The sequence below is a fragment of the Oryzias latipes genome, chromosome 15 (assembly GCF_053564925.1).
Source record: "Oryzias latipes strain Hd-rR chromosome 15, Olatipes_Hd-rR_3.1".
In the NCBI taxonomy this organism is placed as follows: Eukaryota; Metazoa; Chordata; class Actinopteri; order Beloniformes; family Adrianichthyidae; genus Oryzias; species Oryzias latipes.
In genome coordinates this window covers 31,325,269-31,343,767 of record NC_136251.1, presented here as the reverse complement: position 1 = coordinate 31,343,767, position 18,499 = coordinate 31,325,269, and the positions used below count along the sequence as shown (strand labels likewise).

Genomic DNA, 18,499 nt, shown 5'->3' with positions numbered 1-18,499 from the left:
TAAAGAGTTTTGTCATAAATATAAAACCACAAAGTCATGATTAAGGAAGTATTCACAATATTTATTAAATTATCTGTGCAAAAAGGGACAAACCAAATCAGAACCAATATGCCACACAAAATAAAACTGCAGTTTTTTGAGTGTTAGGAATAATCTGAATGTATAAAAAATACATTATAAAAATACCAGGAGGTGTAACCATCATTCTCCATTTTTATCTTAAAATAATAGATTCACAGGGAAAAATCTTGTGCATTAAATGCAATCTTTCATACTTTAGCATGACATTAATATGAGTTTCCTCTTATCAAATCGCCGTTTCAGGAGGTTTGTATATATTTAAAGCACAGGATCACAGGTTTATGGAGAACTTTGACCAATCGAGTCAAAGGAGTAGCATCTGTTCTCCGTTGAATTCACTTCTGAACCTTTGAAGTGGACTCACACAGGTGATGAAGCAGCAGATGACAGACCACTGGCAGTAACAAAACAGTTTATTCTCTTTAAGGACAGCTTTCTGTGCACCTAACGAAAACCGCCTTGAGGAACTGGGATGTTTTCATGTAGATATTTCATACTGCCTTGCTCAGAGAAGTCTGATACAGTCTGTCCCTCTCCCCGAAGAACCCATTTGGTGGTGAGGAGACCCTCCAGACCCACGGGGCCTCTGGCGTGAATCCTTGCTGTGCTTATGCCGACCTCGGCCCCTTAACGAGAACGTAAAAGTGCCGCTTGAACACAAAAGTAAATCAATGACCAGAAATGTGTCAAAATAACGCATACCCACCCAGGCCAAAGCGGTACCCATCAGCAAAGCGAGAGCTGGCGTTCCAAAAAACGCAGGCGCTGTCCACCTGCTGTAAGAACTGTTCAGCTGTTTCCTCGTTCTCCGTGACGATGACGTCCGTGTGGGAGCTGCCGTATTTGTGGATGTGGTCCACGGCGTCCTGCATGCCGTCCACCACCTCAATGCAGCATTCGAGGTCGCCGTATTCGGTGCGGAGAGACTTCACCTCAGACGGGCTGAAAGTTAAATAAGATGCGAACCGCGGACCTGCATGGATTTTTACCTGAAAGAAGACAAAAAGCTCACACACTACTGTTGTACTTAACAACTTTCTGGACCTCCATGAGCTCCACACTTCAGTGTGTGCGTAGGTTTCTTACATGTTCCTGTCTCAGCATATCAATGATCTGGTCAAACATAGGAGTTCGCAGTAAATCTCTGTGAATTAGGAGGGTCTCCATAGCATTGCAGGCTGCAGGGTAGTCACATTTGGAGTCTTTGACTAGAACACAAGATGTCAAAAGTTATTAGAAATCCAGGGTTACAATAAGAAGATATTAATATGTAGGGTGAAGTCTGGAGTTGGATTATTCTAAAACACAGACTAAACTGTGCATTTTTGTAATGATGGATATTAAAAAAGAAAATTCAGATTAAAAATTGCATTTCTGAGCATTTATTGCTTTAAACTGTTGTGAAACAGGAGCAGACAAAAAAACAAAACAACAAAAGGCTGTTTGGAAACTCCTGTAGCAGTGACGCAGGTGCTACAATTGGTGGGCTGCTCCGCCCCATTCTGATGAATCCGTTTGCATTTATCCGCTCTGCAGAAACTATGTCCCAGAAAACGACACAGCTATTTGGATCTAATAAACCGCAGTTTATTAGAGTGGGACTTTAACTCTGTCAAGCACCAACAGACTTGTTTTAACCCAATAGCAGATTTGATTATAGGAGGAAATAAAAAAATCAGACTTTTAAGGAAAATTCTCTCCTTTCTTTTCAATGATATTGAGCTGCAGACTTTAATTTATTTTTTTCCTCCACAGTTTTCCGGCTTAAGAAGGAGCTGCTTGCAAAAACGAAACATTAGGGAAATAAGATGTCAGATGTCACGACAAATACAGTGAACATAACATAATAGATGTGTAAACGACAAATTGACAGCAACAACTTTACATCATAGGATCGATTCTTTCCTTTTGAAATTTGGGGCAGACATTTTAAAACATAACTCCCTAAAGTTATGGGCGACAGTGGCTCAGATGGTCGGGCAGGTCGGTCCCGGTGACGGACAGAGGGGCGGCCACGCCTCTGTCCGTCTGCCCCGGGGCAGCTGTGGCTGCATCAGTAGTTACCATCACCAAGTATATGAATGAATAATGGACACATTGGAAGAGTCTGGAAACGCGCAGATAAATCTAATCCATTATTATTATTATTATTAAAGCGTTTGCTAGAAAAAGCAGAAACACGAGAAATATATATATATTTTTGCTGTTTTAGTTAAAGTAACTTATGTCTTCCATGACCCCAAACCCTTAAACTCATGTCTTAAATTAAGCATTGACAGATCTTACATAGATTAATATCTACATGACTACCAGACGGAAAAGAAGCGCACAGTAAATCACAGTAAATACGTACCAATGTCCAGAGCTTTGTCTATGCTGGCATCGGCGTCGATGTAAACATGACAAACGCCCTCACTGTGGCCCAAGACGGGGATGCCTTTGGCAGCTCTCTGAATGTCCCGGACCAGCTGGGATGAGCCTCTTGGAATGATCAAGTCGATCATCTTGTCCAGTCTGCACAGATCCTCCACTTCTTCCCGTGTGCTGACCTACAAGACGCAGCAGCGGCACAGATTAGATCCCAATAACTCCATGAAACTGCAGAAAAACACCACCATCTATCTCACCAGCTGGATGGCGTCCGACACCCCGTGGATGGAGAGCGCCTCCTGAGTCAGCTGATGGAGGATCTTGTTGGTGTTGGACGCCTCCTTCCCGCCCTTCAGCAGCAGAGCATTTCCACTGGCGATTGCCAACGCCGACACCTGGGTTCAAAGGTTACACACATTTCATCTAAACGAAATGAAAATAAATCCACATTCAGCCGCAGAGACGGATGCTCAGCCGACCTGTGGGAGGCAATCGGGCCGCGACTCAAAGATGACGAGCAGGACACCAATGGGAACCGTGATCTGTTCCAGTTCCAGGTTGTTGGCCACCCTCGTCCGTCTGAGCACCCGCCCCACACTGTCGCGGGACGCCACGGCAAGCTGGCGAAGGCCAATGGCGAGGCTGTTCAGCTTGGAGGTTGAGAGACTCAAACGGTTGATCAGGGGCTGCGGCAAAAAACCTAAGAGGACAAAAGACATGGCTGACAAACCAAGAGAAAACCAAAGGAATCCTGCAAACTAAACACTAACTAGACTTAGGTTCTTCGTTATCAGACACGGTAGAAGTCAGTTACTAATACAGACAGTATGAACTACAGACATTACTGAACTAAAACCAACTAGAATTGGACTGAAGCCGTGTTTAAATGGAAGACTAGGATTTTGACGCATCTTCAGGTCTTCTCTCCGTCTCACCTTACCTGTCGCAGACGCCAACTCCATGTCTTTCCTGTTGGCTGTGAGAATTTCCTCTTTTCTCTCGGTTAGAAGCTCAGCAAGGCAGCAAATGATCTCTTCTCTCTGGAAAACAGAGATTTTAACATTTCGTTAAAATCTACTTACAGTTAGTCATTAAACAAATAAGGTCTTGTTTTGGGATGTACACATCCTCTTCAACCCCACCTGCTCGGGCAGCAGGGAGGCCAGAGTGCGGCCTGCATGCCGCGCCATCTCCGTCTGCTGCTCCACAGTAGGACCTAGTTTTGCAAATATTCACAAATGTGACAAACACAACAAAACAAGCCCATTTTTCCTTAAAAAAGCGCTTTATTCCATACCAGCAGGTTTGACTTCAGAGAAGAACGTGCCAACTTTCTTCCCCTCCACGATGTCTGTGATAACGTGGCCGGTGACCTTAGGATCCGTTCCGTTGGCGATGACGACGGAGGTCCCGCCCTGTAGCGCCCACAGAGCAGCTTTGACCTGTGTCAGGCGGCAGGAAGCAGAATCACGCCACTTTGTTGCTGCGTGTTTACATACCCAGATAAAAAGAGGTCTGCCATGCGGACCTTAGCTTCCATGCCACCGATTCCAACTCTGGACTTGGTACCGTAGGTGACAGACTGCTGGTCTCCAGGGTAGAATATGTCGATCAGCTTAGCATCATCTGTTCCTGGGGGGCTGTCATACAAACCTACGCAAAACAATGTCGTCATTTGGAAGTACAGAAAGTAACCAAAGCGGAAAACGTATCACTCCAGTGGTCAATTCTTGTAGTAAAGCCGGCTAGTTCTGCTTTTCTTGTGTGTAAAACTTTAAACAAACACTTCCTGGAAACACAGTGGGCGTGTCCAAATTTGAGGGCTGCGTCCTTCCCGGGCGACGTTGGCCAGGTCCTTCGTCGAGCGGATGGGCCGGATGTTAACGGCTGTGAACGTGGACGAGTCTAGCCTTTAGATCACATGTGTCAAACTCAAGGCCCGGGGGCCAAATGTGGCCCTCCATGTCATTTCATGTGGCCCGCGAGAGCATAAGAGTTTTTATCTTCTTAAAATGAAAAATAGAAATCGGTGTGTATTTATTCATATCTAGGGGGAATTGAACTTAAACTATCGGATTGGGCAACTAAACATTAGGACTTAAACACTGTCCATATAACCTAACCTGACAGAATCAAACGTAAAAGGATTTATGCTAAAGTAACAAGCAAACATATGTTTCTATGCATCTGTAATTGTCACTTTAAAGCAGTGCTTCTCAAATAGTGGGGCGCGCCCCCAGGGGGGGGCACGAAGCGATGCCAGGGGGGGCGCGCGGTGGTGGCGGTTTTAGGCACAGGTTTGTCCGGTGCGCAAATTTAACGTGGGGGCAGCGGTGACAGCGGCTCAGTGCTTGGAAAATAATCTGGTCCACTATTCGGTTCCTATTGTCTGTTCTGTCTGTCCGCGGCTGCGCGAGTGAGAACGAAAGGGGAGGGGTGGTGTGGGCCCTGTCTGCCAGGGGAATCGGGGCACGCGGACCACTGCTACCGCTGCCTGTTGCCCAAGATCACCGCTGCCCTTAGATTCCTAAGCTCATGCTAACAATGTCATTCTTTATGAACTTTTGTAGACATTTTGATGACGTGTCTTTATTTTCCATCCATGTTTTCTTTGTCTGCCTGTGGTTTAGTTGGTGTCAGACAGACATAAAGACAGCAGGTAATGCAGGAAAACAGCTGCACTTTTATGAGATCAGAAATAAAAAATCCGTCATTTAGAAAAAAAAAATCAGCACGTTTTTACCTATTTCTTCAGACTAAAAACGTAAAATATATTGGTGCTGCTGTGTTAATGTTTCAGATCAATTTAGATTTAATATTATTTATTGATTGAATTATTTTTTTCAGCATCAAATGGTTCAGTTGGTCAAAATGTTTCTAGTTTAAATAAGGAATGACAGATTTTTTTTATTTCAGGTACTTTCAGCTTCTTTTCTGTTTTAGACTAGAACAGGGTTTCTGTGGCTAAATAAAGTTAATATTTGTTGAAAGTGGATTTATTTTGCTTTTTTCTTTTGTTAGTGTTAAAAGATACAATTTTAGGTATACAAATTTTATAGATACTGACCTGATGTATTGTCACCGCGCGAGTGTGTCTGTGTGTGTGTGTGTGGGGGGGGGGGGGTTATGGGGGGGGGGGGGGGGTCAGGGGGGGCGCGAAACATTTTCTTTTCCTAGGGGGGGCCTGGCAAAAAATAATTGAGAAGCACTGCTTTAAAGAGTTACAATAAATAAATAATGAATGATTTAACATGAAGAAGTAGTTTCATTTATTTTTGATTACATTCGGTTACACGTATAAGTAATATCTGGCCCCTTGAAGACAACCACTATGTGGATGTGGCCCTCTGTGAAATTTAGTTTGACACCCCTGCTTTAGATCATTCCAGCCGTTACATCAGTCAATGTCCTGTCGCCTAGCAACCGTGAGTCCCGAACAGAGAGGAGTAGTGAACCGGGTTTGAGCTCAACATTTTCCTGGCTCATTTGATCCAACTGTTAATCTTGGAGGTTTAATTATAAAAAAAGTGTAATTATCTCCAACTCTGGGTCAGAAAATCTCTGGGTTCAGCTGCAATGCATCTTGGGATATGAACAACAAAGATGGATACACCAGACCAATCCTTGAAATCGGGGAAAAGAAGGCCGTATTCGTTGACAGCAATTGAAGAAGTCTTTGAATTTGGACAACTCTTGTCGCGGCGTAAGCTACAAATGCAGCGCAGGAAGAACGCAGCCCTCCAATTTGGACACAGTGGCTGAAGAGATGATTTGATTTAACAAAGTTTGAGCAAAGTAGAAACGACTTCTGTTACCTTGAACGTCAGACAGCGCGATAAGAAGGTCAGCTTTCATTTCAACAGCGAGGCGGGCGGCCAGGCTGTCATTATCTTTGATGCTTATGACCTGAAATTAAGAGAAACTTCGTTAAGTCAGGATAAATATTCAAATATGTGAGGTTTCACGAAACTGTTGCTTTTTCTAGACTTTAAAAAGTAATTAGATGTCATTTTATGCAGCAGTCTGGGACTCAGGGAACCCAAAAAGTGTTAAGGTGCTATATCATTAAAGCTTTATTCATTCAAAAAAATGATTCAATCTCCAGAATTATCCTGGTTAAATACAAATAAAGTCATTAAACAGTAGAATGTTTTAAAGTAGACACCAATAGCAAACATCAGCTGATGTTTGCTCATTAAAATAAGTTAGATGACAACAAAATACATTCAAAAAAATACATGTAATGTGATGAGAGACCATTAGGAAGCATGCAATATGTTACACAGATGGATTTCCCCGCCACCTCCTGGTATTCCCAGCATGCCCATCACCCAGTACCCACATTTACCCCCTGAAGGTCACTGTTGGGAACAGGGGGAGGAACTACGGCGTCGTTGGTGTTGATGATGGGAACGATGTTCATCCTCAGCAGTTCGTGGAGCGTGCTGTTCAAGTTGCGCCGCTTTTGCTCATCATGAAAATCCAGGTTTGTGACCAAGATCTAGAGATGTGAGAAGCGTTAATAAACGCGCAGTGAGGTTCTCCTGCACGGTCAGACGAGGACATACCTGTGCCGTGCAGATGCTGTACTGGGTGAACATGGCTTCATACAACGCCATCAGCCCGCTCTGTCCAGCGGCTGCACACGCTCGTGCCTCCAACACAGGAACTGACTGAATCATGGAAAGCATCCGGGTTGAGAGATAAATCAGTTCACTTCACTACGGTGGCCCAGAAGGGTCACAACACTTTAGTTTCGCATCACAACACGAAATAACACTACAATTCGTCACAACACTACAAAAATTAACTCACAACACGACAAAATCAAATTAATCGAATTGTAACATGTTATTTTGTGTTGTGTTGCAAATCTTAAGTGTTGTGACCCTTCTGGGCCACCATACTTCACCTATGAAAGGTAAATCCACAATACTTGCTGGCATCATTACCATCTCTTTGAGCTGGTTCTGTCCAGAGTGCAAAGCCTGTCTGACACTTTGAGACAGCAGAATCTCGTGTCGCAGTCGCTGCTTCCCAAAAGCCACGGCGCCGCTCGTAACGATCATCATCTCCCGTCCTTGATTCTGCAGCACGGCCACCTGCGGGGGAAAAGACGGCGCTTGGGGTTAAGAGCCGGTGGAGGGGAGGGGGACATCTCCTCAGCTCCCGGTCAGACATCACCTGCTCCACGATGGAGGCGAGCCGTCCCAGCGCCAGCCCACATTCATCCCCCCGTGTGACCACAGCGCTGCCCAGCTTCACCACAATCCGCTTGGCCTGTTTCAGCTCACTGCGGTGGGCAAAGGACTTCCCATGTGGCCGTGGGAGAGAAACTGCAGGGGGGGCACAAGAAGAGGCTCGCGTGACAACACCACGCGGGAAGCCATTTTTTTTGCATCATGCCAGAGTCATGTCAAACTTACATTTGGCCTGAGAGAAGGTTCTGATGATGATGGAAGCTGCACAGACGTCATGACCGCGCCGGGTCCTGGAGGGCAGCTGGGAGCACAAGGCCAGCCGGGCAAACATGGTGCAGAAACAGAAGCCCTGCAGCAGAGATGGACGCGGGTCAGAGCCGGGCTACGGTCTCAGTGGACTGACTGAGTGACCTCCCGTCAGATCAGAAACTATTGGGGGTCAGGACCGTTCAAGCGGCATCGCCTCAGCTTTCTGTTACTTTACCCTGAAAATGTACTCGTTAAACGTTTAATTCACACAAAATTAAATCGGTATTATTCAGACAGACTGAATTACAGTAAATTGTAATTCTAATATATCAGTAAAACTGACTTCAGGCTCAGGCAGCGTGTCGGTAGTACAAACAATAAAGCCGGACGCCAGCTAACGCTAGCTAGCTTTAGCTACTGTAAACTTCTGCTGTTGTTGTTAGAGAAAAAAGTGCAATAATAATGTTTTTACAAAAAGTGGTTTTACCTGATAATGTCGGACCTAAAAGCTTTCCTGAATGTACAGTGAGGGAACCGCGGTTAGGGGACGCGTCAGTCAGACTCCCGGTGCTGCCACATCCACATCCACGCTGTTGGGGAAGCTCACATTAGCAGCTATTCACCAAACAGAGTTACGCAGAAGACCGTCCATGAGCACGCGAAGGGCTCGAGCTTTTTACGTAGGTACGTCATCACGCACGTAGACAAGAACCAATCAGATTTGACCCATGCAAGAACTTTCAATTATTGCAGCAAGAACTAGAAGGAGCTGCGTTTCCAGAGGAAAATGCAGGGTTGGGTGCTATATTGCTGAATGAAAATGAAACTTAAAGGGTCATAATTGAAAAATAAATAAACAAATGATCAAAGTGAAATCAATCGAAAAACAGCACAACAACAAAATAGATATCAAAATGCCAGAGTCGGGTATCAAACCAGCGAGATTCTGCACCAAGGATTCCTTATGTGTTTCATTGGAGGCAAAAATCCTGGAATATATGAAAAGTTCAAGGATTTGAAGGACCAAAAGTAGAAAAAGCTGAACATTTTAGTAGTTGAAAGGTTAAAATAGCTGGAAAATATTTATGCGGCAAAAAATGGTGGAAGATAATAATAAAGAAAGAGAAACAGGGAAAGAATGGGTTGAAGGCTGTACAGCATTCAACCAAAGAAAAGTTTACCGAATACATTGTATCCAAAAGATACTGCTTTTTGAGAACCAAAATAACTGAAGATTATTTTTACTTCAATTTCTGTATTGCTTTACTTCTGCATTTCTGTTGCATTTCTAAACAAGTTGTGTAAAAACGTTATCTACAAAATATTTGCTTTTAAAGCCGCTTTTCTCACATTGTACTTCGAAACAATAGGTTTGTCACCGAAGGCTGGATTAAAAGTACATCTGACATGAGATGCAACATGTCAGAGCAATGTTTTTTTTATTTTTGGTGTGAGTCTATTTGTCATCTCTCAATTTCAGTTTGTACAAAAATGCTGCCTCCATTGTGAGCAGATCCCCCGTGTTTTATCATCTGTTCACCGATTCTCCATGCTCTTTTATTTGTTTTAGGCACTGAAGTTGTTTTAAAAATGTTTTATTTTCTACAGAACTTTGGTCAGTTGTTGTGTCTTTGTGTTTCGCTCCAGTAATTTAAAAAAAAGTACATTTTTATAAAGTGTCAAAGTAAAGTAGTTATTTTAATGGACGAGGTAAAAGAATCCAGCCTCTTTGAGATCTAAATATTGCTTTGTAATTTCTTGAACTTTAGTAATCACAAATCTAAACCCCTAATAAAATACCAAAGATACTGTTGATTCCATAGATTCTGATTTTAACTGTCATTAAATCATTAAGAATAATTGTGAATCTCCCTTGACCCATGGTGATTTGCAGATCCGTTTGGTAAAATGTCCTTTCTTTGTGTGTTTGTCTGGTTTGAAGTGGGTTCTGCTCGTCTTCAGTAACGTGACACTAAGGCTTATGAGGGATGTAAACTCACCAAGAGAGACCCGTGAAACTTTCATGAGCAGGAAGGCTGGGAGTACTGTTCCCTCTGGGTCACCACTGCAGTCAGAGCTATGGACGCAGCCGAGGACGGTTTGAAATGTCCCGTCTGCCAGGATTTCTTCACAGAGCCCGTGACACTCGAGTGTGGACACGACTTCTGCCTGACCTGCATTCAGGAGGTCTGGGAAACAGACCCCCCTTCTAAGGGCCCTTTCTTCTGCCCAGAGTGTCAGATTTTCTTCACCAGCGAGCCCACTCTGGAGGTGAATCCTGTCCTCCGGTCCAAAGTGAAGGGCGTGGCTGCAGCCGCAGAGGAGCAGACGGTCTGGTGTGATCACTGCTTGGAGAAGCCGTCGGTGGCTGTGAGGACCTGTCTGACCTGTGATGCCTCGGTGTGCCAGGCTCACGCCCTTCAGCACCGGCAGAAGTCTGCTCTGAGGGAGCACACTCTGGTGGATGTAACCAGCGATCCATTCTCGCTGAAGTGCAGGGAGCACCGGGACCAACTGAAGCTCTTCTGCGTGGAGGAAATGGTTCCTGTGTGCTGTTTGTGTGTTTTGGTCGGTGTGCACAAACACCACAAGGCCTCTCAGCTCCACGAAGCCAGTGCAGACCTAAAAGTATTTCTTGAACATTTCTGTATTGCCTCTGCTAAAGTACTTTGATGCATTTTTTATATGCTTGTTTTATTTATGTATTTAGAAGATGTTGGAGACAAACATGAGCCAGCTGCTAAAGAGGAGGGGCGAAGCTGAGCACGCCATCAAGGCGTTGGAGTCACTGTACACACAAACTGTGGTACCGTCATGGTTACATCCTTCCTTTTTAGCTGCTGAAACATTCTCCGTTGAACATTTTGTGCTCCATGTTTTCCAGAAGTTTGCAGCAGACTTCAGGGAAAGAATTTCCGACAAATACAGCAGGATCCGATTTGTCCTGGATGCAGACGAACGCCTGATGATGCAGATCATCGAAGCAGAGGAGACGTACATGACAGACTGGCTGGAGTCCCAGAGGAGCATCATGGAAACTCAGATTCAAGAGATTGACAGTTTAAGAACCAGAAGCAAATTACTTCTTCAGCAAACAAACGATCTCAAATTCCTACAGGTAAGCCCAAATAACCATGTCGTGTTCTAAGTAAGGCATTTGTTAATGTTAATGTGTTTTTGCTTAAATAGTGTGAACTGATGCACTTTATTTTATTTTTTTGTTTCATTAAGAGCCCCCAAACTTTCCAAAACCCACATTCTAATCCAGGTGATCGGCTGGATACCTTTTTCATTCATTCATTCATCTTCTTAACCGTTTATTCCCTTTCGGGGTCACGGGGCTGCCGGAGCCTATCCCGGCCACTTGGGCGTAGGCAAGGGATACCCTGGACTGGTCGCCAGTCTGTCGCAGGGTGGAATATTCTCAATCACACATCCATTCACTCTCACACTCACACCTATGGACAATTTAGAGTTGCCAATCAACCTATGTAGCGTGTTTTTGGACGGTGGGGGGAAGCCGGAGATCCCGGAGGAAACCCACGCATGCACGGGGAGAACATGCAAACTCCACACAGAAAGGTCCCCCATTGATGTTGTGTTTTTCATGTCCCCCAGCCGGGACTTGAACCGGGGGCCTTCTTGCTGTGAGGCAATAATACTAAATAATAATAATAAATCAGACGACAGCAGAAGAAACATGAAAAGGAAACATTTAGCTGTCTTTATTGGTCTTTAATGTGTTCTGCAAAATCAGGGTTTATCTCACCATGTTCATCTAATCACACATGGACCAAAAACAACAAACCCACTCTGATGAAAATGGTGTTGTTAACATGTTCTTGTGGCATTATTCTGATGATTTAGGACATAGATTTAAAAAAATTAAGACCATCCACCTGCAGACAAATAGACCCATGAACGTCTTTTAGTGGCTGAGATATTATTAGGAAGGGGGGGGGGGTCCAGACCAACAGTGTCACCCACAACTGAGAGGTAAATTTCTAATGAACTTCTGCTGCTCTGCAAGACTATGTTCTAGAAAATGGCACAGGTTTTTGGATTTTGTCTAAAAACAGCACAATCACCATAAAAAAAAAATCACTGGGAACGCTTTGACGAAAGATCAAAAGATGATCGGAGCGTCACCCACATCAGTGGGTTGTGGATTTGACTTTTTCTTTTTTTCTTTATTTAATATAGGGGACAGCGCATATTAATAAACATTTCCTAGTTAGCCAAAGGGCTATTTTTATTCTGCAGTCCCTGCAGCTTTTGTAACTGCCGTTCCAGGGAGTTTTCTCTGCTCTCAAAAGTGTGAATGACATGTTTGTTATTTACCAGCAATAGTTCATCACGCGTGTCCAAATGAATTGACAGACTTTGTATTTGATAAAAATGTGCAGCTCAAAGGCTTTTTAATGAAAACACTAACGTGACCTTTTTCTCCACAACAGCAAATCACAGCGCAGAAACTTTGGTGAGTGTTTTGACAGGAAATGTTGTATTTAGTACATTCCCTTTCCTGACCCATATTTGTCCTGTTTTTTGCAGCCATCCTGTGGATTTCTCACCGATCCAGACCGTCGATGTGGACCTGTGTGAGCCTGAGAAGCTGAGAACAGTCGAGAGGCTGGTGGATGACCTTTCTGTGGCTCTGTCCCAACACTTTCCACGAATGTGGTCCTGTTAGTGACAACGTTTGAAGATCCACCGTCACTCTCTCTTATTTACTTTTCATTAAATGGAAACTCTTTTTCATTTCCTTTTTGCAGATCTGAGTTCGCCTGCTCTGGACTCTAAAACGGCCCACCCAAATCTGGAAATATCCAAGGACAATAGACAAGTGTTCTGGAGGCGCCAGCCGGTCAGTGGAGAACCAGGCCCTCGTCCTTACGACTCCCAGTACAGTGTCTTGGCTCTGGAGAGCTTTACCAGTGGACAGCACTACTGGGAAGTCATTGTCCAGGACAAACCCTACTGGATGGTGGGGGTCACCACCACATCGGCGGATGGAAACGCCAGTTTGACTCCGGGTTCTTCCTGTTTGGGTGTGGACAACACCTCCTGGTGCATCTACCATGGAGAAGGACAGTACCTGGCATGTCATGACACGCAAGAAAAACGGCTTTCAGTGACAAAGCGAGTGAGAAAGTTAGGCATCATGGCAAATATCCAGAAGGGGGAGCTGTCCTTCTATGATGCCGATGCCATAACCCTGCTTCATTCTTTCTACATCCAGACCACAGAGCCTCTCTACCCCATGTTCAACCCCTGCATCGACATCAACGGACTGAACAAGCAGCCGCTTTCTTTGTTTTGGATTAAAGATTCCTGGAACTGGCAAGGAGGTGATGGGGGGAAATGAATTTGGAGACCAAAATGTAGTTTGGACCACAGATTTGCTGTATTTGCTTTGTGCTGATTATTTGCTCTGACATCTTGTGTCAGATGTCCTTAAGAAAAATGATCATTCTGTCGCACAGCCGTCCTGGACCACAGGGAACAGACGGATTTCACCATTTCTCTTTCTCTCTGCAGCTTTGGCCGAAAATCTGATCCCCGCCACAAACTCAAAAACTCACGCAATTATGAATTTCGGCCATGGCGAACGACCGCCCCCAAAAAATGATGACATCACAGAGGGAGAAACCACAAAAGACATGAACGAGGCCCAAATGTCTTATGGGGCTCAAAAATGTATTTCATAATCTACCAACAAAAGCAAAACACACGTGTTGAGGATGTCCAAAGGTAGTTTTGAAAGCATTATGGGATGGCTCCCTGTGGCTTGGTGGTCCTTTTGTGGCAAAGTGTGAAATTATGTGATTTTCCCACAACATTGAAAAACTTTTGTGTATGAACTTTGACACATATGTTAAAAGATTAAATCTATAATGACCACCAAAGTTTCGTTGACCTTTGACCTGGCAGAAAGAGTTCAACACAAAGCCTTTGTTGCAAATTTTTCTGACTCATCTACAAAATTACGTCTTTAAGGGAAAACTTGACGCCCCCCCCCCAACATACTCAAAAACTCACCAAAATTTGCAAGAACCTAGTAGCTACCCGACGAAAATGAATTTTGGGCATGGTGAATAACACACACACACACAGATGACATCACACCAGGAAAAGCCCTCAAAAAAATGTAACAAAGTGACATAACATAATAGAAAATCTCTGTTGCTAAGGAAACCCAAAAGTTTACTTCTGCTGATTCTTCTAAAAATGTCATGGACTTGTTAGCCACTGCCAGGGGGCAACACATTACATGGTTGCTATAGAGATGAAACCCAAAGAAAAGCCGTCATTTTTGGGGAGAAAGAGTTTTTTTTTTCCATCAATTTGTTCTGTGCAGCTCTGAACAGGCTGGCAGAGCCAGAGGCACAGTAAGGTTTCTATGTAGGCCATGAGGACACGGGCGTGTAGCGGGCGCTCAGCAAGTGAGTCCGGGTCAAAGGCGGCACCAGTGGGCCACACAATTCATTTGGGTTTTGGTTGACAAATAATAAAGGAACACGCCAAGGGTTTTGGGATCCTGACAGCCGAGTTCATTAGTTTAAATGCAGAGTCACTTCTGCGTGACCTTTGGAGTGTAAATATTTTATTAGCGGTATCTGATCCACCCTCAACCCACACTTTTGTCCTGAGCTAAAGACTTTTGTACTGTTTAGTGTTGTCCACCTGGATGATGACAACCTCCAGAGACATTTCCAAAGGACTTTTGTAAAGCGGCTGCTTGTGTTTGTGTGCAGCCATCCCAGCCTCTGAAGGCCAGAGCCTTCGGGCTCACGTCAGCGGCCGCTGATGCTCAGTGGCAAACTCGCACTATACGGGGTCAAATAACACAAGATCTACGGAAAGCCAGGAGGAGGTTATTGTTCTCGGATTTACATGAATATTTAAACTAAAATATTAATTTCTGGTGTCTGCTCAGTCTGAACATTTTCTTGAGAAAAAAAAACAAAAACGGAGTTCTTTCTGAATGTTTGAAGGCCTCACATGCTAAACGGGGATTATGCCAAACAAGGTTACACAAGTGGCTCACGTAATGTCAATAGTTCTCTTCCCATCTAAATCAGGAGGTTGTCAACACATTTGTGTGTTTATTGATTACACATATAAAACAAAATGACAAAGGAATAAAAAACATGATTTCTCTGTAAGTTAGAGTAGTTTTCTTTATTGAGTCGTTTCCTTCTTCACATCTGTATTGTTTCATGCGTAAATCTTGTTTTGTGTGCATTTACATTAAGGCACTTATGGAGCATTGACAGGAACAAGCTAATGAAATGTACTACAACAAAGATGTTCCACTGATAGATTTAGACCTTTAAACAAAAATATCAGAGACTCCAACAGTAAAAGTACTCGTCCTCCTCCTGACGCCTCCACATGCAGCCATGATGAGAAATGGAAGCTTGCTCAAGGATTGGATTGAATCGTTGACTTGATCCAGTCCAAATAGTGAGTAACTCGTGTGTAGACCCCAGGGCTGTTCTGCTTTCCACACTGGTCTCCCCAGCTCACCAGTCCATAGATGACGCTGCTGTTGTTGTTTTTGCACGTCAGCGGTCCTCCAGAGTCGCCCTGAACCAAGACACGGTGGCGTTAAACGGGGATCGGCTTTGCAACCAACCAAAGTCAGCATTTTCCCGACTCACCTGGCAGGAGTCCACCCCTCCCTGCAGGTGACCAGCACAGAACATGGTGCTGTCAAGCTTGCTGCCATAGATGGCAGGTTCAGAGCATTTCCCCTGGTTGATCAGAAGAACATTAGCCTCCAACAAGTGACTAGAGCCATACTGAGCTGAGGAGACATGGTTAGTAAAACACAACTTTTATTACAGTTCCTGATTGCTTTTCATCTCTGGGGTACTCAGAACAGAGTTCATTAGCATAGATTTACATTCTTCAGTAGCTCCCCATCCAGAAATAGTGCACTCCATCCCGTCAGGAAGTTGTGCGTCTGGTAGACAGGCTGTCTTCACAAACTGGGTCTCATTGGCACAGAGTCCCCGAGTCCCCCTCAACCTCAACAAGGCTTTGAAAGAAAATATGAAGCCCGGTCAAATATTAAACAGGTACACATCATTTCATCTCCTAAAATTCATCAATGAAATAATTGTTGAGACTTTGGTTATGGAAGTCTTGCCTCCCAGCTTTAGTTTTATTATATAAAATAAGATCCAGACTTTTTTATGATCTATTGCTGCATGAGTGAGGTTTGCGTTCTTACCTATGTCATTGTAAACGGCTCCTGACGTCTCTCTGTATCTCTGGTGCACTATGGCATTTTCCACTGGAAGAGTTTGAGCTGAAGGATCAGTTTTATCCAACGAGAGACTTCCCATGAGAACCTGCATGTCTTTGCTTTTATCTCTAAGGAAGCAACAGGCAGAAGAGGTCACATTTCTCTTCATTCTGTCAGTTTGAGTGAACTTCTGAATGCTTACATGCAATGGCCTGCAGTCAAAACCCAACAGCTTTTAATGAGGACTCCTCCACAGACGTGTCTGTATGGAAGGTTCGAGTTCTTCGGCTTTTGCTGCAAAGAAACCTGCCAGGGAATCGCCCCTGGCGAGACTTTGAGACCCCCAAAGATTCGGGTTATTGCTTTTTTAGGTTGAGGCACGCCGCAGGTGAGAAACTGTGATGCTGCGGCTTCAGTGGGGGAAGCGGGACCAGCAGAAGGTCGTGGAGGCAAAGTAGTAAACAGAGGTTTGGCAGATGTGGGCTGTGGACTTGGAGGAACACCAGTCGGTCCCACAGCTGAAAACAAACAGATGGCATGTTTTGATGTGCGGAGGACCCACTCAGAAAAGCCCGTCCTGGATTTAAACCTGACTTGTTGGTTGAGGACACGGCGTCACGTCGCAGTAGTCCCACAAAAGTCTGCGGCCTCTTCGGAAGAAACACCACGGCTTTGGCTCTCCGTCTGGGTTCCTGTGTGACAGAAAAAAAATCAACTAAAAGGTCATTAGAACAAATCCCCCCTGCAGTTTAAAAATGTTCCTTTTTTTCTTGACCTGCAGAAGTTATGAGGTCCGAGTCCATCTTTGTCCTCAAAGGATTTGAAGGGATTGACGCCGTGGGCCAGGATGAAGTGGGAGTTCCAGTGCAGGCAGTCGTCGCCATCGTCCGTCTCACTCACATTCCCACGATACGACTCCCCATCATCCAAGTAGCAGTCATTTGGACCTAATGGATTGACCACACCCATCCAGTACGTGAATGACTGATGCATCCTCGTGGTTGGGGAAGAAATAATCAATAAGCAACCCTCACCAACGCGGCAGAAACGTCCGCTGAACCCCTCAGGACAAACACAGTCAAAGTTGTTTCCATCCATGATGCACTTGCCGCCGTTCCTGCAGGGGTTTGGCTCACAAACGGAGACTTCCCAGGAAGAAACACAAAAAAATTAAACTAAATCCCAACGATGTGCAAAGATTGTGCACGTTTTCCTTACGCCGTCTGCAGTTTGGAGGCTGGAAGGGCTCTTTGCACTTGCACTCATAAAACGGGGACGCTGAGGTCAGCACACACTCTCCATGTCCACATAAACCCATTCTACAAATTTTCGGTCCTGGGCCAAAGGAAAATTCCGTTTACGCATTTCAAACACGCACCTCAACACAACACAGATGAAGGCAGGTTTTCTGACCTTTCTGACATCTCCTTCCCTTGAAGGGCTTGGGACAATCACATTTGTAATTCCTTTTGCCTTTTTCTTTACACACTCCTTCATTCAAACAAGGGTTTGGGTTGCACTTGCCTGAGAAATTAAAACATGATATCAATCTACAACCGCAATGAACCCAACAATAAAAGCATACTGAGAGTGGAAATGGAGGCAGGCCTACCGTCTGGATCTTGGAGGTCAAACAGCCAGTCCTGGTTACCTTGGTCATCATCCTCTTCATCATCGCCAGTGTTCTCCGCCACAAAAAAGACGTCTGAATCGTTCAGTGAAGGAAAGTTGCTTTGCTCCAAGCCTTTTCAGACGTGTTCAAACATGGACACAAAGAGGCAACAACTGACCTTTAATGATGTCCTCATACTTCATTCTCTTTATCTTCTTCATTCCATGTCTGGAGTGGTTGCCATGTCTGCCGTGGTTGCCATGTCTGCCGCGTTGGCCGTGGACTTCCTCGTTGTCATGACCGTTTTTGTCCTTTTTCTTTGGCTGAATCAAATCATTCATTCCAACAATGACAAAGTTAGAAATTTCTGCTGAAATGGTTGACAGAAATATTTTTGAAAAGAAAATGATCGAACAACCAACTTCATAACTTTTTGGATCTAAAAAAAAAGCTCAATATTACAAATAATTGAATAAATCAAAGTAATAAAAACTGATGTGAGAGCGGCTGATGAAACAAAGACAAACCTCAGCTTTGCAGAAGAGCGCCGCTAAAAAGAGGCAAAGCAGGAGCAGCTTCAGTTTCATGGCAGCAGCTTTCAGGCGAGTGAAGGCAGGTAAGCTCGGCCCTCATATCCTACCTCCAGGGAAAGACCTTTGACCTTTGACCTGCTGTGCTTTACTAGCCTTCACCCTGTTGCAAAATTACTCCAATCGATTAAACTCTTAT

The 18,499-nt window shown here is 44.4% G+C and overlaps 3 protein-coding genes across 5 annotated transcripts; 1 reads left to right on the top strand and 2 right to left on the bottom strand.

Moving 5' to 3' along the window:
- Positions 1 to 40: 40 nt before the first annotated feature.
- LOC101173087 (delta-1-pyrroline-5-carboxylate synthase) lies at positions 41 to 8,584 on the bottom strand. 2 transcript variants are annotated; one of them, XM_023963373.2, is made up of 17 exons: positions 8,389 to 8,584; positions 7,878 to 8,001; positions 7,636 to 7,787; positions 7,404 to 7,553; positions 7,020 to 7,124; positions 6,794 to 6,952; positions 6,267 to 6,357; positions 3,980 to 4,104; positions 3,749 to 3,893; positions 3,594 to 3,667; positions 3,392 to 3,491; positions 2,931 to 3,151; positions 2,709 to 2,846; positions 2,435 to 2,630; positions 1,168 to 1,289; positions 788 to 1,070; positions 41 to 707 (listed from the first exon to the last, which is right to left on the bottom strand). In XM_023963373.2, exons 2-17 carry the CDS (start codon positions 7,981 to 7,983, stop codon positions 526 to 528), a joined length of 2,349 nt encoding a protein of 782 aa, XP_023819141.1. In that variant the 5' UTR covers positions 7,984 to 8,001; positions 8,389 to 8,584; the 3' UTR covers positions 41 to 525. The 2 variants fall into 2 exon arrangements, with proteins under 2 accessions (XP_023819141.1, XP_023819142.1); XM_023963374.2 differs by having other exon boundaries at positions 6,800 to 6,952.
- A 1,279-nt stretch (positions 8,585 to 9,863) lies between these two features.
- Positions 9,864 to 13,403, top strand: LOC101172841 (E3 ubiquitin/ISG15 ligase TRIM25). Of its 2 annotated transcripts, XM_011484749.4 has the most exons (6): positions 9,864 to 10,529; positions 10,612 to 10,707; positions 10,786 to 11,019; positions 12,359 to 12,381; positions 12,456 to 12,589; positions 12,677 to 13,403. In XM_011484749.4, the coding sequence occupies exons 1-6, from the start codon at positions 9,981 to 9,983 to the stop codon at positions 13,267 to 13,269; spliced, it is 1,629 nt and encodes a 542-aa protein (XP_011483051.2). In that variant the 5' UTR covers positions 9,864 to 9,980; the 3' UTR covers positions 13,270 to 13,403. The 2 variants fall into 2 exon arrangements, with proteins under 2 accessions (XP_011483051.2, XP_020565444.1); XM_020709785.3 differs by having other exon boundaries at positions 10,612 to 11,019.
- A 1,656-nt stretch (positions 13,404 to 15,059) lies between these two features.
- On the bottom strand, positions 15,060 to 18,450 carry LOC101172520 (factor VII-activating protease). The gene is made up of 13 exons (XM_004077493.5): positions 18,298 to 18,450; positions 17,949 to 18,093; positions 17,771 to 17,863; positions 17,572 to 17,682; positions 17,377 to 17,493; positions 17,193 to 17,303; positions 16,934 to 17,105; positions 16,753 to 16,850; positions 16,361 to 16,676; positions 16,144 to 16,286; positions 15,814 to 15,948; positions 15,569 to 15,714; positions 15,060 to 15,494 (listed from the first exon to the last, which is right to left on the bottom strand). Exons 1-13 carry the CDS (start codon positions 18,355 to 18,357, stop codon positions 15,330 to 15,332), a joined length of 1,812 nt encoding a protein of 603 aa, XP_004077541.3. The 5' UTR covers positions 18,358 to 18,450; the 3' UTR covers positions 15,060 to 15,329.
- Positions 18,451 to 18,499: the final 49 nt, after the last annotated feature.